Source organism: Dysidea avara, chromosome 14, assembly GCF_963678975.1.
Source record: "Dysidea avara chromosome 14, odDysAvar1.4, whole genome shotgun sequence".
Classification (NCBI taxonomy): Eukaryota; Metazoa; Porifera; class Demospongiae; order Dictyoceratida; family Dysideidae; genus Dysidea; species Dysidea avara.
This window is the reverse complement of record NC_089285.1, coordinates 11,904,217-11,920,990: the sequence shown is the minus strand read 5'-3', so window position 1 is coordinate 11,920,990 and position 16,774 is coordinate 11,904,217. Positions and strand designations below refer to the sequence as shown.

Here is a 16,774-nt window from a genome sequence, read left to right as displayed (position 1 = left end):
GACTATGGGTAGGTTTCTTACCTGTTGAATTGTTTATTTTACCACACATCATCATACCAATGATCAAGGTCACCAAATTTCTACTCTTTTGTATGTTGAAGCTGAAAATGCTTTGCTCTGTGATGATTCATCAAGGTAAATGTTGTTAAACAGTAGGGATGCCACGATAGTCACGATATACGACATGTCACGACATATAAGTCTACGATACGATATGACATACAGTACTGTATGTCGCGATACGTACACGTGACCTCATGTGCACCTGTAAGTAAATAATGGCCATTGTCTCAAGAAATGGATGCCAATTTAACTTTTGCTGCCCCTAGTTTAAGACTAGAAGTGAAATATGGACTTATTTTGGGTTCATGGCGGACAGTGATGGAATGGTAGTAGACAAGAAGAAAATAGCGTGCCGTCTTTGTCGAGTGATAATTGCCTACTCGGGTAACACGTCCAATATGACGTATCATCTCGAACGATTGCACATCAGCGAATTCAAGAAATACTTAGAGAAAACTGGGAAAACCAACTCTGTCAATGGCAGCAAATTGTCCGAAGAAGACACAGTCGTGGATGATGAAGCTGAAGCCCAGCCAGAGTCTGAACAACTCACGCTTAGTGCAGCATACAAAAGGACAGCTCCGTTTCTACAGAATAGCCCCAGGTACTGTTCTCTGCTTCGTGCAACAACAAATTTTATAATTCACACGATGCAGCCATTAAGCTTAGTGGATGAGCCAGCTTTTCGCAACCTATTACAGGTTGCTGAGCCTAGATTTCAGCTGCCACACCGTACTCACATAACTACAAAAGTTCTACCTGAGGCATACAGCAGAGTTAGGATGGCAGTTGAAAAACAGCTGGCTTTGGCAAGCAAATGTACCATAACAACAGACCTGTGGACATCACAGCACCAGCAATGTTCATACATGTCTTTAACAGTTCATTTCATAGCTGATAATTTTACTCTGCAGAGCAAGTGTCTTCAAACACTTGAGGTCCCACAGGACCATGATGAGCTTCATTGAAAGATGTACTCTCATCTATGTTTTCAGACTGGAAAATCACAGATAAGGTTTGTGGAGGTATCAGTGATAATGGTAGTAACATTGTCAATGCCTTCACTCTGTTGAATATCGACCACTTTCCATGCATAGCTCACACTTTACAATTGGCAGTCAACAAAGGTCTGAAGGTAGCAAGAGTGCAGAGAATTATTGCACGTTGCAAGGCAATTGTCAGCCATTTCAAGAGATCAACAAAAGAGACCTACAAGTTACGAGAAAAGCAAGAATTGTTAAAGTTGCCACAACACATGCTTGTTCAAGATTGTGTAACACGCTGGGGTAGCACACTTTCTATGTTACAGAGACTGATTGAACAACAAACGGCTATTTCAGCAGTGTTGGTGGAAGGGAAGGACAGGCATTTGATGTTGGAAAGCGGTGATTGGGAAGTTGTTGAAATGCTAGTAGAGCTACTGAAGCCATTCCAGCAAGCTACCACTGTTATGGGAGCTGTTAGATATCCCACATTAAGCATTGTTAAGCCTCTGCTCTATAAGTTACTTACTAAAACACTGAAGATCACTCAAGGAGACTCTGCTACTTCTAAGGCAGTAAAGCAGGAGATTAAGAAAGACCTGGATGATAGGTATCACAAGCCAGCTGTGAAGAGGATAATCAATATGGCTACTTCCCTAGATCCAAGATATAAGGACTACCATTTCTTGACTCCTATAGCAAGCGAGAAATTGTAGACATGGTAGAAGAGGAGTTGATTTCTTTGGAATCTGATAGTACAAATCAAGAATTGAGAACTGAAGAAGTTGTGGATGATGATGATTTAGATCCACCGGTGAGCAAGAAAAAGAAGGGACCAATTTCTAAATTGATAGGAGACTTGTTTGAAGGTTGAAGGGCAGAACAGCTCTGGATCTTCTACTTGCAAAGCATCAAAGGAATTATAGCTATAGACTGTGTAGAAAAGGCTATGTGTAGCCTATATCTAACTACTTATGCACTATTATAACATCTTGTAAATATTCTAATAAATTAGTGCACGTGCGATATTTGTGACTTTGTAGGAAGAGCAGCTTCAGTAGTTTTAGCTTGACATTAGTGTCTACAGTGGTACAAGAACTAGGAAATTCCTGGATAATTGTTAAGAAGCTGTTTCTAATTTAGTGTGAGTCCACTCCACAAAATACATTAGGCCTATTAGTAGCAGGTTGGCAGCTATTCTTGAAAACTAGCTCCTTAAGTGGCCAAAATACAGCAGAATCAATACCAAAATCTTTGGCTAGCTGTTGAAGGCCATCCACCACTGATTCTTATGAAGCGAGGTCCTTGTGTCAAAGCCAGAAAATGTGACTAGAGCCTGACAGGGCACCCAGAAAACATAACCTCAAGAAACCAGTTTTGAGCATCAAAATCGCCGGATAGTTTGATAGTGTAGCTACCCACTAGAGGTGGTCGTTCAATTTCCCCTGGTGTATAATTTGGATCCGCTTTCTAAAATCAAGTTACAAATAATGGTAAAGTACTGTGTGGTATTATGTTCAATCCAAATGCACCTGGGAATGCATACATACTACTCAAGGTACTACTTAGCACAATTACTGTAGGCAAGATATGAGCAATGTAGGATATAAGGTTACACATATTTTGAACAGGATGTCTGTTTGTGGCCTTGTTTAATGATACACCACAGAATAAACACATACTACAAACAAATACATAATTACAAACAAGACTTGTAATCACAAAAGAGAACCTCACCTACAGACCAGGTGACACATCAACGACATTCAGTAACAGCTCAAACTCAATTGTAGGTTGGCATCCTGAGGTCCGATGGACTTTTTCAACAGGTGCTATAGTCTTAATGATGTTCACCATCTTGGCAAAGCTACCACTCTCTTAATATATCTGGTGATACATTCTACTGACGAGTAACACTATATTTATCTCCAGACATACTACTCTATTGATGAGTGCGATTTTGATAACCTGGATATAATAAATATTTGTGTACTGGACTAGGCGACTCTAAATGATGCCTACCTTGTTTTCCTGCACCGAGTTGTAGTAAGAAGAGCTTGTTTGTTTCCTCACATTAGAAGCAGTGGCAATAATACCATTCCTTTTCACGTACCCATATGGAATTATAGCTGTTAAGGAGGCGGGTGATGTGCGAGTAGTGACTTTAGTCCAGAACCCCTCGAGTCGAGACGGCCGCTTCACTGGCATTCTTTTATTTCACTACTTGCTTGCGGAGTCTTCTCTTTCTCTATGTCAAAGAAGAACGCTTCGATTCTCTCCAACTTTCTGCCAGCACCTGCCAACGTCGCCATTTTTAATGTTCCCACGCAGCATAACAAACGCCTCAACTTTTGTCAGAAAAAAACTATTAAGTTGCGCGCTTAGGTTAAAATCGATCGGTTAAAATTCTTGTTCTTTGCGACCCACCCAACCTTTTACTCTAGAAGAGAAAGAGAGTATCTTCCCTCATATTATGTACAGCTAGCTAAATATTATACGTAACTATACCATAGATTATATACAGGGCTATATTCTATGGTTTTAAACTCTAGTGCACAGACTAACGTACGAGAAGCCATACAATTGCACGTAAGAGTTTGCTACTTGATATTATTTCAGCCCTTCAGTACACTCAGACTTACTTCAAAGATTCTGTTGAGCAGCATGCAACTGTCAGCACCCAACTAAATTACATTAAAAATGCTTTCAGATTGCTGCATCTCAGGCTTGAGTGATGATTTAAAAAATTTTCCTGGTGGAGGGGGAGCCTGCCCCCAGACCCCCTTGAAAATATGCTACAATTGCTATGCCCTCAACTGTGGTGGCCCACCCACCCCTATTTTGCCAGAGCCAGTCCTGCTTGGTAGTCTTGTTTGGTTACACTTTGGTTCACACTTATCAGATTTGATCAATTTAATTGTTCAGGACAAGTAGTGCAATCTGGATCCAGAGGCAGAGATGGTTTCAGTGCCCACGGGTGATTAGTGCTGTGAGCAACTGGCAATCTGGCTCAGTGCCCGAGACATGCTGAAACACGTAGTAGCTACTGTAATACATGAAGGAGTTGATTATATAATTACAGGGGAGGATCCAGACTTTTAAAAGGGGGGGTTCCACTTTAAATTGCAACTTCAGTCTAGCTGTAAGTTGAAGATCAAAAAAAAAAAGGTCATTACCTGCTGACAATAGCTGCCCCTCACCATAGATGCCCTCACCAACTGCCAATTTTACCTCCAACAACACCTGCTCTTTTTCATTCTATGTCCATGCTCAGAGTGTTCAAAGATCCCCCACCAACCTAACTTCAGCTCCCTTTAACTGTTAATTTCCCCCCTTTAAGTAATCAAGTAAGTAAACTTTGTAGCTAATCACTACTACAATTTAGCTTCTGGCCACTGACACAGGATGTCAGTGGACCATCAGCGTGCTGCCACGTGTGCCGATTCTATCATACCAACATCTGCAACTTGTATGCATGTATGTATATGTATGTGACAGTATTGGTTGGGTAAAACCAAGCCCAAAAGTGTCTTCAGATCGACCCAAAACATTTGCGTCAAGTTGCTACAGAATTTAGAAAAAAAATGTTTTGCAGAAACGTTTCTGTTCAGTGTACATTATGTATTTAGTATGTAATGTCCAAATACTGTAAAACAATAAGAAGTGGATAGCCCTACTGTGCATTGAGTGTAGCACAGTAGGGATATTCACTTCTTATTGTTTTACAGTATTTGAACATTATGTACTACTCCAATCCAGCTTGTTTCAGTACTTTTTATCGCAGCGTTATACACTGTCCCTAATCAAATTTAAAATTCCAAATTTTTCTTATACTTTTGAACTGCAGACTATACTAAGATTTAGTGTAAATACGACTGTGACATCTCTGATTTGGAACACGGATATGTTTTTACAAAGTTTTTGTCATCCAAGGTCAATGGAACATAATCTGAAACTCTTTTTGGGAAAGTCCAACACACCTCATCAGTAAACCATGAACATGTAAACACTAAACAGCCATATTTCGCTCCTTTCAGCCACTGTACTGTCATCTCTAGAGTACACTTGTAACTGCCAAATGAAATTATATCCACCTTACAAAATTAAGTTTGATGACTCTCACCTTACCTACTTCATAAAACGTTTTACCAGAAATAAATTTAATCGATGTTCCTCAACTGTACAAAAAGCACAATGTAGCATCCAGCAAATAGGTAATGTCAGATATTCAGGTGATAATGACAACCGAATAGTCATTGGATTGGAAGTGATGGTTAGATTACTTGTGCTTGTGATAATCTTTGTGCTGAAGAAATTCAATATTTTTTTAGCCAGAAAATAAATAAGTCAGGAAGTATATATGGCACATGTTAATCGGTATCAGAATTATCCTGAAAAGAATAAGTTGCCTGAACCCATCCAAGAGTGGTGCAGCTCATTGAACAAACCTTTTGGGCCAGCTTCATTCATCATATGGATGTGAATCCACCAAATTTGTGTAGCTGTTGAAGTTGAACTAAATCGTAAAAAAGTATTGTAAAAGTATTTCTGTAGTGTTTGCTTAAAAAGTGTGACATGTGCTTATATATATGTGTGTGTGTGTGTTTAATAGGAACTCAGTTTGCTAATAAATTTGTTGATTATTTACAATGATATCATATTATGTACATAGGATAATTATTTGAGTACAAGTACATCAATATCTGTGCACATTACTGTGTATGTATATAATTTGCCAGTATGTACATTCATCATTGATAGTGACTGTGTTGTATTATAATGAGTAATGTGTACAGTAAATACAAACACACATCACAATCTAATGCATGTAGTCAGAACATGCATCTGTACTATCAGTTTACAAGCACATGATGCATATTCTATGATACAAAATACTCTATATATTCTTAATATTTAATGCACCTTTACTTCACATTTACCTCACATGCATATAAGTATGTGCATATGTAATATGTGACCAGTTTGCACAATTAACCGGTTCTTAAAAACGAAAGTTATTTTACAAAAAATATGCATTTTGACATATAAACTTGGGCTCCTGCTACTCCTTGTAGGATCCACTTATTCCTTCATGGTTTGCATTAAACTGCTCACGAAGGATAGATCTACAACATCATATGTGACCTGATCTTGGAAAACCTACCTTTTGGCACATTGGTCAATTTTCTGTTTTAAAGCTTAAATGAGGTACTGGGTGCTCATCTATCGTATGTTAAAATTTCAGCTTAATATCTTGATGCATTCCTGAGATATGGCCAATTTGCTGTCCTGTACATTACAAACTAACTTTTATGGTAATGTATTGAATTCTGTGAGTGATAAAGGTGACAAATGTGACCTGATCTTGGAAAACATACCTTTTTGGCACATGGGTCAATTTTCTGTTTTATAGCTTAAATGAGATACTAGGTGCTCATCTATCTTGTGTTAAAATTTCAGCTTAATATCTTTATGCATTCCTTAGATATGACCGATTTTCTGTCCTGTACATTACAAACTAACTTTTATGGTAATGTATTGAGTTCTGTGGGTGATTAAGGATGACACATGGTGACAAATCACTTTGGTTACTAATAATTCCATTCTTACCATCTAAAATACTTTAAAAGACATTTCTGATAGTTTAATGTAGTATTCTTGGTACTTTTCTGCAATTAAATTCCATGTATCATTGTCTAAGACTAAGTTTTAGCCATTCCAGCACCTGAACAAATCACCCAATTAGTAAGGAGTAGCGTGGTCCAAACCATATATTCATAGGATGTTTCATTTACGAGATGTGTGTTTGAACACATGCATGTAACAAGAGCCAATATATTGGCTTTCGCGTTAACAGAACACTTTTATTTATTAATGTAGGGGCCAAAGGGATATAATATTAAACAAAAATTATTCACTCACCATTATCTGCAGCATCCAAGGAATGGATCACCAAAGTTTCAGGCTTCTGTGGTGTGTAGTTTTGAAATTACAGCGCTAGAAAGTAGGAAGAACAAGGAAATCAATTTGTACAGTGACCATACTAAAAATTAACTACAGGCACTTGCATTCCCAGCCATAACTTCCATTTGGATTAATCTACAAAGTTGGATTTGGCTTACAATGTTCACCATGGATTGGCAGGTCAACCAAGGTATAGTTGTGCATAGGTGTATGGAAGTGGTATATTTCACTTGAAGGACACTGTACAGTTGTTCCTGAAATTAATGCAGACTTAAAATCAATTGATACTGTAAATACAAAACTTATCTGGACCAACTTGAATGTAGTCTTCAAATGTACTTGGGTTTAAGTTTAAATAGCACTGATAAAGTAGGGCTGAGCAATTGTGACATTTTGCTACTTTCACGATAATAGGATGCACGATTATAGGATTATATGATAGTTATCACGATTATGATAACTATCATGATGTTATAACTCGCATACATCAGCATTGTGTATGCACAAAAATTATTTATTTTAACTACACATGGTGAAATTGTGTATAACTGTAACACCATTAAGGGCATAGCTAAGCAGTTTAGTTTGATACAAACAGTATAATGAATAATGTAGTAGTATCCTTAGAAATTCAACAGGTAAGCTTACTAAGCTAATTATGTAGTAAGATTTATTCACACAATAAACTGTATCAGGCTTGCTTTCTGGATCGTGTTCTTCCACAACAGTACGTGCCACCACTTTGAATTTACTACTATACATTTGCATGTGATGTCTTCTTGACCAATGCTTGATTGATCAAGAGAGTACACTAGTGGGTGAAGATGATGACGATATGTACTACCGCATTGGGGGTACAGCAATATGTGCTATGTTGAACCTTAAGGTACAGGAAATTGAAGAATTGCTCAAGGACAGACAAGAATGCAATATCTATTCAAATATCTATGCTACAAGCTATGAATTTAAGAGATAAGTCTGGCATCCCAGATTACTTAAAATATTATGACAGAGGATATATGTACTTTCCTCATGGTAGGTTAATCTAATCCAAAACAACCAAGCTGTAAAAAAAGAGTGCAGTCCTCAAAAAGGCTATGGTGAAAAAGATGTGAAATCCAAGGTTGCGGCCAAGAAATGGCTGTGATGGTAGGTTAACGGTAAAATGTTTAATAACGACGATTCAGGTGAATTTTGGTGCTGCTTGGTCTTGGCACAAAATTCACTGAATTTTTGTTATTAAAATTTTTTACCATTAACCTACTAATTGTTTGTAACTGAACTCTCTATATGATGGATTCTTTGTAGCTGAACTCTCTACAAGGTAACTTCTTCTAGCTGATCTTTCTACAGGGCGATTTATTTGTAGCTGAATTCTCTACAGGGTGGTTTGTTTGTAGCTGAACTCTCTACAAGGTGACTTCTTTTATATAGCTGAACTATCTACACAGTAATCTTTTCGTAGCTGAACTCTCTACAGGGTGATTTTTTTTGTAGCTGAACTCTCTACAAGATGATTTGTTTCTAGTTGGTCTCTCTATAGGTTAACTTGTTTGTAGATGAACTCTCTACAGGATGGTTTCTTTGTAGCTGAACTCTCTAGAAGGTAATTTCTTCTAGCGGATCTTTCTAAATGGTGAATTGTTTGTAGCTGAACACTCTACATGATGGATATTTTGTAGCTGAACTCTCTACAAGGTGAACTTTGGTAGCTGAACTCTCTACAGGGAGATCTTGTGCAGCTGAACTCTGTACATGATGGTTTCTTTGTAGCTGAACTCTCTACAAGGTAACTTCTTCTAGCTGATCTCTCTACAGGATCACTTGTTTCTAGCTCATCTCTCTACAGGGTGAATTGTTTCTAGCTGAACTCTCTACTAGTGCTCGGCGGTATCAGATTTTGATTAGTCGATATTAGTAACCCCAACATATCACGATATATCGGTATATAGTTGTTATATGCACATGTACTCTTTGCATACAATTTCTTTTCATACAGGTTGAATAATTTAACTGATATGCAATTTACAGGACAAGGTAAAGTGAGTTGGAATGAAGTACTGGATAAGACAGTCATGATTATGAAAGCTTATAAAAAAGTTACAGAAATACAACTTGTCAACTGTATGTGTATATGCACACAGACTTAATCATGTCGTATACCCTTTCAGTAAAACAAAAATCAGTATTATAAAAATCATTGTTGAATAACTGAAACTTCAGAGTTTCTACAAGTTTTTGGCTAGAAATACCAGCATGTTCACCTTGTGTGGCTTTCTTCTTAGACACAATGTGACCAGATAAACTGAACACTCTTTCTGATGGTGAACTACTGGCACATACACATAAGTATTTTCTTGCCAATTTGGAGATCACAGGAAAATCTGTGGCATGTATTTTCCACCATTTTAGTGGATTCACTTCCGGATCAATTGTAGATGTTTTTAAATATTCTTCAACTTCATTTCTCATCTTGTCTTCAGCTGTCTGTTCCTTGCTAGGTGTCACTGTCCCTGCAGTGCTACAAACAGTACTTGTAGCCTCTCTAAGTAGGCTGCTTAGCTTGCGTTGTTTGTTTGGTGGACAACCAACACCTCCACTACTTGTAGATGGCTCATCACCTGAGACCACAACTACAGAATGATCATCTACACCAGCTCCAGATTCTATCAACTCAGCGCCTTCTTCTATCACACACTGCTTAATCACATCTTGATCTTTCAGATGTTTTGTCTTGACCCTTGGATCAAGGAAACTGGAAACATTGAATAACTCGTCAAAGTCAGATTGATCATATTTTGTCATAAGGTAATTGATAATCCTTTCCTAGATATCAGTAACCAATGTGGTATCTGTAGGAGATGTAGCCAAGGTCTTCCTCTGCAATAAATCAAGCAGTGGCTTAATGGCTGAAGCAGTAACACGTTCTTCACCTGACAGTGTGTCGGTAAACTCGGCCAGTGGGCTGAGAATTGATTGAAGCACTTCAATGTCTTGCCAGGTTGGTAGTAGATGTGAACATCTTCTATCAGATGCAAGCACCTGTCGAATAGCAGATTCTTGTTCTAATATCCTTCCTACCATCAACTGTTGAGACCCCCACCGTGTCACACAATCACTAACAAGTGAGTGTTGGGGTAATTCAAGGGTAGCTTGAGCTTCTGATAAAATATCCCATTTTTTCTTCCAGCTATGGGAAAATGAAGTTACAATCTTCCTGCATATGCTCAATGCCCGTTGTACTCTGGAATCATCTTTAATTGAGTTACCGATTGCTAAATGAAGGTTGTGACCAAAACAGGAAAGATATGGCCAAGCAAGGTGTGATCTTATGGCACACAAGATGTTACTACCGTTGTCAGTAGTGATGCACACTTGGTTTGCTACATCTAAACCCCAGTGTGAAAGAGTGTCTTTTAAAGCAACTGCAATATTTTGCCCTGTGTGGTCTGTAGGGAAATATAGGGTCTGTAAGCACTTTGTCTTCAACTCCCACTCATCGTTGATGTAATGAATGGTATATGACAGATAAGGCTCTCCTGTAACACTAGTCCACATATCAGCAGTGGCAGAGAAAGCTTTTCCTTGTTCTTGAAGATCTACCTGCAGTTTCTGACGGGTGTCTTCATAAAGAGCTGGAATGGACGTTTTTGAGAAATACTTACTGCTTGGCAAATCATATTGTGGGTCCATTTTCTCCACCATGTTTCTAAATCCAACTTTATCAACGGTGTATATAGGCAAACTATCTTTCGCTAGACAATAGGTGACAGCAGTAGTAATTTCGCACCATTTTCTCATTGTTCTGTCATATTGTTGCACTTTCTTCATGCTACTCGCGATGGATGGCTGCTGCCGCTTCTCTAAATCTTCTTTTCGATGATTTTTTGTCTTAATAGCAGTCATTACTAAACCATGAATAGTCGGGTGATGAATTCTCAGGTGTGACAGTAAATTTGAAGTGTTCCCTCCCTTCGTCTGTACGCGTTGGTAACACTTCGACAAACAACAACATCTTTGCTTTTAATCCTTCCATCGCTCTCTTTTTCTAAACCGAAACATGTCCACACAAGTGACGTTGCATTTTTTCTGGCCTCTAACTCCATCGAATATTCAAGAACATATAAACACGTGACCGTTACTGCACAAAAAAACCGGAATTTCTATAAACTGGTTATCGGAATATTGCACAACTAACTAACTGGTTACGTACATAAACCGCGATAACTATAATTATCGGTATACCGCCGAGCACTACTCTCTAAAGGTGATTTGTTTGCAGCTGAATTCTACATGGTAGTTTCTTTGTAACTCAACTCTCTACAGGTGACTTCTAGCTGATCTCTCTACAGGTAATTTGTTTGCAGCTGAACTCTCTACATGATGGTTTCTTTTTAGCTAAACTCTCTACAAGGTAGCTTCTTCTAGCTGATCTCTCTACAGGGTGATTTGTTTGTAGCTGAATTCTTTACAGGGTGATTTGTTTGCAGCTGAACTCTCTACATGGTGGTTTCTTTATTACTGAACTCTCTACAAGGTAGCTTCTTCTCTCTACGTTTGTAGCTGAACTCTCTACAGGTGATTTGATTGCAGCTGAACTCTCTACATGTTGGTTTCTTTGTAGCTAAACTCTCTACAAGGTAACTTCGTCTAGCTGATCTCTCTACAGGGTGAATTGTTTCAAGCAGAACTCTCTACAGAGTGATTTGTTTGCAGCTCTACTCTCTACGTGGCAGTTTCTTTGTAACTGAACTCTCTACAAGGTAACTTCTTCTAGCTGATCTCTCTATGCTTATAGCTGAACTCTCTACAGGTGACTTGTTTGTTAGAGTTTATACACTAACAACAACACTAGCAACAACAGTTTTAAACAATAAAATACACAACTAATGCACTGGGTACAGTAGCAATAGAACAATACAAAAAGAACAGTTAAATTAATACTTTACACCAGAAGACTTACAATATAAATTACCTAATGCATGAAAACCTATAAAAACAACCACAAGTGCATATAATTACAACCAATCAAATAAAGATTTCTACAAACACTAAATATGTGTTTCTATAAAATGTCACACTTCATGCATATATTTATAAACACATATACTTAAAAGTGCATTCTTTAACACTCCTCACTTTTAAGAATAATGTTCTGGTATTTGTTTAACTCCCATCATTTCACAATCTGCAGAACCATTCACGACTAAGTGCTTTTGTAAAAATATCAGCAGCCATCTCTTCTGTAGCACAATATTTTAGAGTTACAGTTCCCTTATTTACTTGTTCACGAATAAAATGGTATTTGATGTCTATGTGCTTGGCTCTACCATGTGACTGAGGATTTTTTTGTCATTGTGATGGCAGATTGATTATCTTCAAACATAGTAGTTGGTATAATGGGTGCATTCCCCAGTTCAGACATTAACTGTCTAAGCCAAATTGCTTCTTGTGCCACACTGGCTAAGAACATACTTGTTGACTTTCTGTCATCAAGATCTCCAGCCCAGTCTGCATCACAGTAACCGACACATTGTTTGGTGCCTTTCTTAGAGTAAACAATTTCATGGTTTGCTGTTCCCTTTAAATATCGCATAACGCACTTCAGAGATGTCCAATGTTGTTTGGTGGGATTTAAAGAGAACTTAGCCAGTTTGGTGGGATTTAAAGAGAACTTAGCCAAAGTACTAACAGTGTAAGTGATATCTGGCCTAGTGCTTACCGATAGGTGAAGCAAAGCTCCAATTGCAGATTGATAACATTGTTGATCAAGGCAATCTTCACTGTTGGAAGATTTCATAACCTTTGCTCTAGGATCAACAGGTGTGCTAACTGGCTTGCAATCTTGCATGCCAAACTTTTGGAGAATCTTACTAATGTAAGCAGGTTGCCCAATCCAAATTCTTTCAGAGCTCTCATCTTGGAGGATTTTCATTCCCAGGAAATGGTGTAATTTTTCCATGTCCTTAATATCAAACTTCTGCGAAAGAGCATACTTTATTTCTTCTATTCTCTTTTCATCCTTTCCAACAAGGATGATGTTATCAACATAAACACCAATAAAGAACATATCTCCTCCTGCATCTGCGTATATGCATGCATCACTCTCGGATTGACAGGCCCATTTGCTTAAGCTGGTAATCTAAGGCCACGTTCCAGCAACGAGGAGACTGTTTAATAAGGCCATAAATGCTCTTCTTAAGTTTACAAACAAGATGTTATTTGCCTTTAGCAGCAAAACCTTCTGGTTGCTTCATGTAAACCTCCTCCTCAAGCTCGCCATTCAAGAAAGTTGTGGTCACATCAACTTGATGTAGCTTAAGACCACACAGGACAGCTAATGCTATCAAACACGGACTGATTCAAGCCGAACAACTGGACAAAATGTCTCCTTATAATCAGCACCATATTTTGTGAAAACCCCTGGGCAACTAATCTTGCTTTGTATTGCTTGATCATTCCATCTGCACCAGTTTTGATCTTGTACACCCATTTGCTTCCTACAGCTTTTCTACCTCTGGGTAGCTCAACTAGGTTCCACACTCTGTTATGGTCCAATGAGTTCATTTCAGCATCCATAGCTTCCACCCAGCGTGAGCTTTCAGGGCTGGATAAAGCTTCCTGAAGAGTAGTGGGATCCTTTCCACTTTGAGTACATGCATTTGCTCTCTCTCCATAAAAATCTGGAGGTCGCCTTTGTCGTTCTGACCTTCTAAGAACAGGTTCAGCAACTGACTGGCTAGTTGGTTGCTTCTGGCTAGGCACCTCACACTCTGAGAAGTCTACAACAAAGTGATAATCAGTCTCACTATTTGCTTCTGGTTCAAGCACTCACTCATTTTCACAAAACTTCACATCATGGCTATTAAACACTTTGAGGCAATTTGTATCATAAAGCCGATAGCTTTTGGTTCCTTGACCATACCCAAGAAAAATACATTTTCTTGCTTTGGAATCAAACTTTTGCCTCTTGTCCTTCGGAATATGTGCAAATGCACCACAGCCAAAAACGTGCAAATGTTTCACCCTTGGCTTTTTATATGTCCAAGCTTCATAAGGTGTCCAGTGGCAGATCTAGGATTTTTAAAAGGGGGTTTCTGAAAGTTGGTATAGCTGAATAAGGCATCTAATGACATTTCTCCAGAAATTTTTGAGACTTTAGAAGTTCTGAGATCGGATTTCAGGCTATTTTTAGTTACTAATTGCAATAAATCCAATGCTTTAAACAAACACTATTGCTAACTATAGGGCAAAGATGGTAACTGCAATCTGTAGCTTTGATAGCTCTATTAGAGTAGTTACATGACTGCTCTATTAGAGTACCTTGATCATTTTTAATGCAGTGAGAGATGAAAAGTGAAGTGTTGCTGAGAGTTTAATACCTATAAATGGTGTCAGTTAAGTGCAACTGCATGCATGCTACTGAAATACAGTGGTATATAGTTGTTTGCTATGAAAAATTGTCAGTGCAACAATGTTTATGCCACTGAGCTAAATTTAAAAGGGGGTTACTGTCGAAACCCCAGAAACCCCTCTAGATCCGCCACTGGATGTCATCCCTTCAAGCACTTTAGTTGGGCTCAACTTTCTCAGACAAGCTGCTGTAGATAGCGCTTCACTCCAGAATTTGTGAGGAAGTTTGGAATCGACAAGCATTGAGCAAATCGTTTCTACAAGAGTTCTATTAAGCCTCTCTGCAACACCATTTTGCTCGGGTGTTTTGGGTACTGTGTGTTCATGAAGTACCCCCTCTGTTTTCAGAAACTCCTCAAATTTGTTTGAGGTATATTCCCTGCTGTTATCTGTGCGAAGCACTTTCAATTTGCGCCTACTCTGTTTCTCATCCAAGGCCTTCCATTCGACAAACTGATCAAACACGTCAGCTTTGTGTTTTAAGGTATGCACCCAAACATAACGTGTTTTGTTGTCAATAAAGGTAAGAAAATATTCAGCACCGCCAATTGATTTTGTGCTAATTTTTCCACAAACGTCACTGTGCACCAAGCCAAGCAACTCCTTTGAACGAGTGCCACTTGAGGCAGGGGGCTTTTATGATGCTTACCACCAATGCAGGTTTGGCTTCTTCAAACTAACAAATTGTTAAAATAGCTGTTGATCATTGCACATATGGCAAGTGGCTCGTGAATCAACAATCCAATTGTATTTGGACTCTGAAGAAGTTAACAGAGCTTGTGTAACTACCAGTGCATCATCTTCACTACTTCCTTGCTCCAAAGTTACTTTGTTTGCCTTGTGTTTCTTGGCATCAAGCCTCCCTTTCTTCTCCTTATCAAGGGTTAGTTTACGACAGTTAGGCTTGAAATGTCCTGGCTTTCCATAGTAATGACAATTAAATGGCTTTTGACTAAACTGAGTCTGAGATGCCAGTGCCTTGGTATGCCCTCTTTCCTTCTCTCTTTTGTCTTTCAGTTTGCGCTCTTCATGTAGTAGGTGCTCTGTGACAGTTTCCATCTTAGGTATTGTTTCATTTGTCTCTAAAGCAGTGACCAACATGTCAAAGGAATCAGGTAAGCTTGCAAGTAAGTGCACTACACGGTCTTCTTCAGGCACAGGATCACCAACAACAGCTAAGGCATCAAACATCTCAGTCATAGCTTTGATATGCCCTTGTACAGACCCTCCCTCCTTTAGGCGGAGTGCATAGAGTTTGCGTCGGAAGTTCCAGTTTATTGGCCCAAGTCTTCTTCTGAAACTGTACCCCATTCAGTGGAACAATGGACACAGATTTTAGTTCCACCATGATGCTTCAAAACAGTCACAAGTATACAGCACAAGTTCAGAATGCACTGGGTACAGTAACAATAGAACAATACAAAAGGAACAGTTAAATTAATACTTTACACCAGAAGACTTACAATATAAATTACCTAATGCATGAAAACCTATAAAAAAACCACAAGTGCATATAATTACAACTGTTGGTCCTTTGAGCCGACGACCTACGGATAGATTTGTCTGGCGACTCTGTGAATCCTGACATAGCTACTACGTGTAACTCGTCACTTATTAACCCACCGCACAGAATCCTTGGTACCGGGCATGGTACCCTGGAAGGCGAGTAATTGGTTGTGTATTAGAACGTTTTGTGTCTTGTTACCTGTATAGGAAGTCTCGCGCGGTGTTGGCACGCAAGACTAAAGCTTTTCTTGGTGTGCCTTAATTAGAATAGTGAAGGCAAACTACGCGGAAGTCCTGGCAGCTACCCATGGACACGCCGGAACATTGTTAACCACAACAAATATGTGAGTCATATAAGTAATTATGGCTGAAGGATTAAGTAGAAAGAAAGGTTCGTGGCAGACACAGGGCCTCCGCTACATGGATGATACATGAGATTTACGAAACAATAGAGTCTACAGCTGATAGGGATTCGATCATAACTAAATTGGAACAGTGTAAGGGATCACTAGAAGAGAAACTGGAAGCTCTTAAGCGGCAAGATTAGGAAATACTGGGGCTGGTAGAAGATGAAGAAGTAGAACACGAGATCAATGAATCAGACACTTTCAGTGGGAGGGTACGTAGGGCTGTTATTGATGCTACTCAAGCAATGGAAGCAAAGAGATCAGTGCCAGGTTCAACAGAAGTACCTACAAGTGTCCCTGGGTCAGCTGCGGAGATGAGCACCCCTTCCGCTGAAGTTACAGTGACTTCAACCAGTGCATCAATACCACCTGAACCCGATGCTTCTCCAGTATTGACAGATACAGCTACATCAAGTACCACTGTCTCTACAGTTGCTA

The 16,774-nt window shown here is 38.9% G+C and overlaps 3 protein-coding genes across 3 annotated transcripts; 1 reads left to right on the top strand and 2 right to left on the bottom strand.

The window, feature by feature from the left end:
- The first annotated feature begins 368 nt into the window (after window positions 1-368).
- LOC136244126 (E3 SUMO-protein ligase ZBED1-like) lies at window positions 369-1,920 on the top strand. Its single transcript, XM_066035641.1, has 3 exons — window positions 369-621; window positions 1,059-1,656; window positions 1,746-1,920. Exons 1-3 carry the CDS (start codon window positions 369-371, stop codon window positions 1,918-1,920), a joined length of 1,026 nt encoding a protein of 341 aa, XP_065891713.1.
- A 7,208-nt stretch (window positions 1,921-9,128) lies between these two features.
- Window positions 9,129-9,815, bottom strand: LOC136244125 (E3 SUMO-protein ligase ZBED1-like). Its single transcript, XM_066035640.1, has one exon. It carries the CDS (start codon window positions 9,813-9,815, stop codon window positions 9,129-9,131), a length of 687 nt encoding a protein of 228 aa, XP_065891712.1.
- Window positions 9,816-9,836: 21 nt separating this feature from the next.
- Window positions 9,837-10,916, bottom strand: LOC136244124 (E3 SUMO-protein ligase ZBED1-like). The gene has a single exon (XM_066035639.1). The coding sequence runs from the start codon at window positions 10,914-10,916 to the stop codon at window positions 9,837-9,839; it is 1,080 nt and encodes a 359-aa protein (XP_065891711.1).
- Window positions 10,917-16,774: the final 5,858 nt, after the last annotated feature.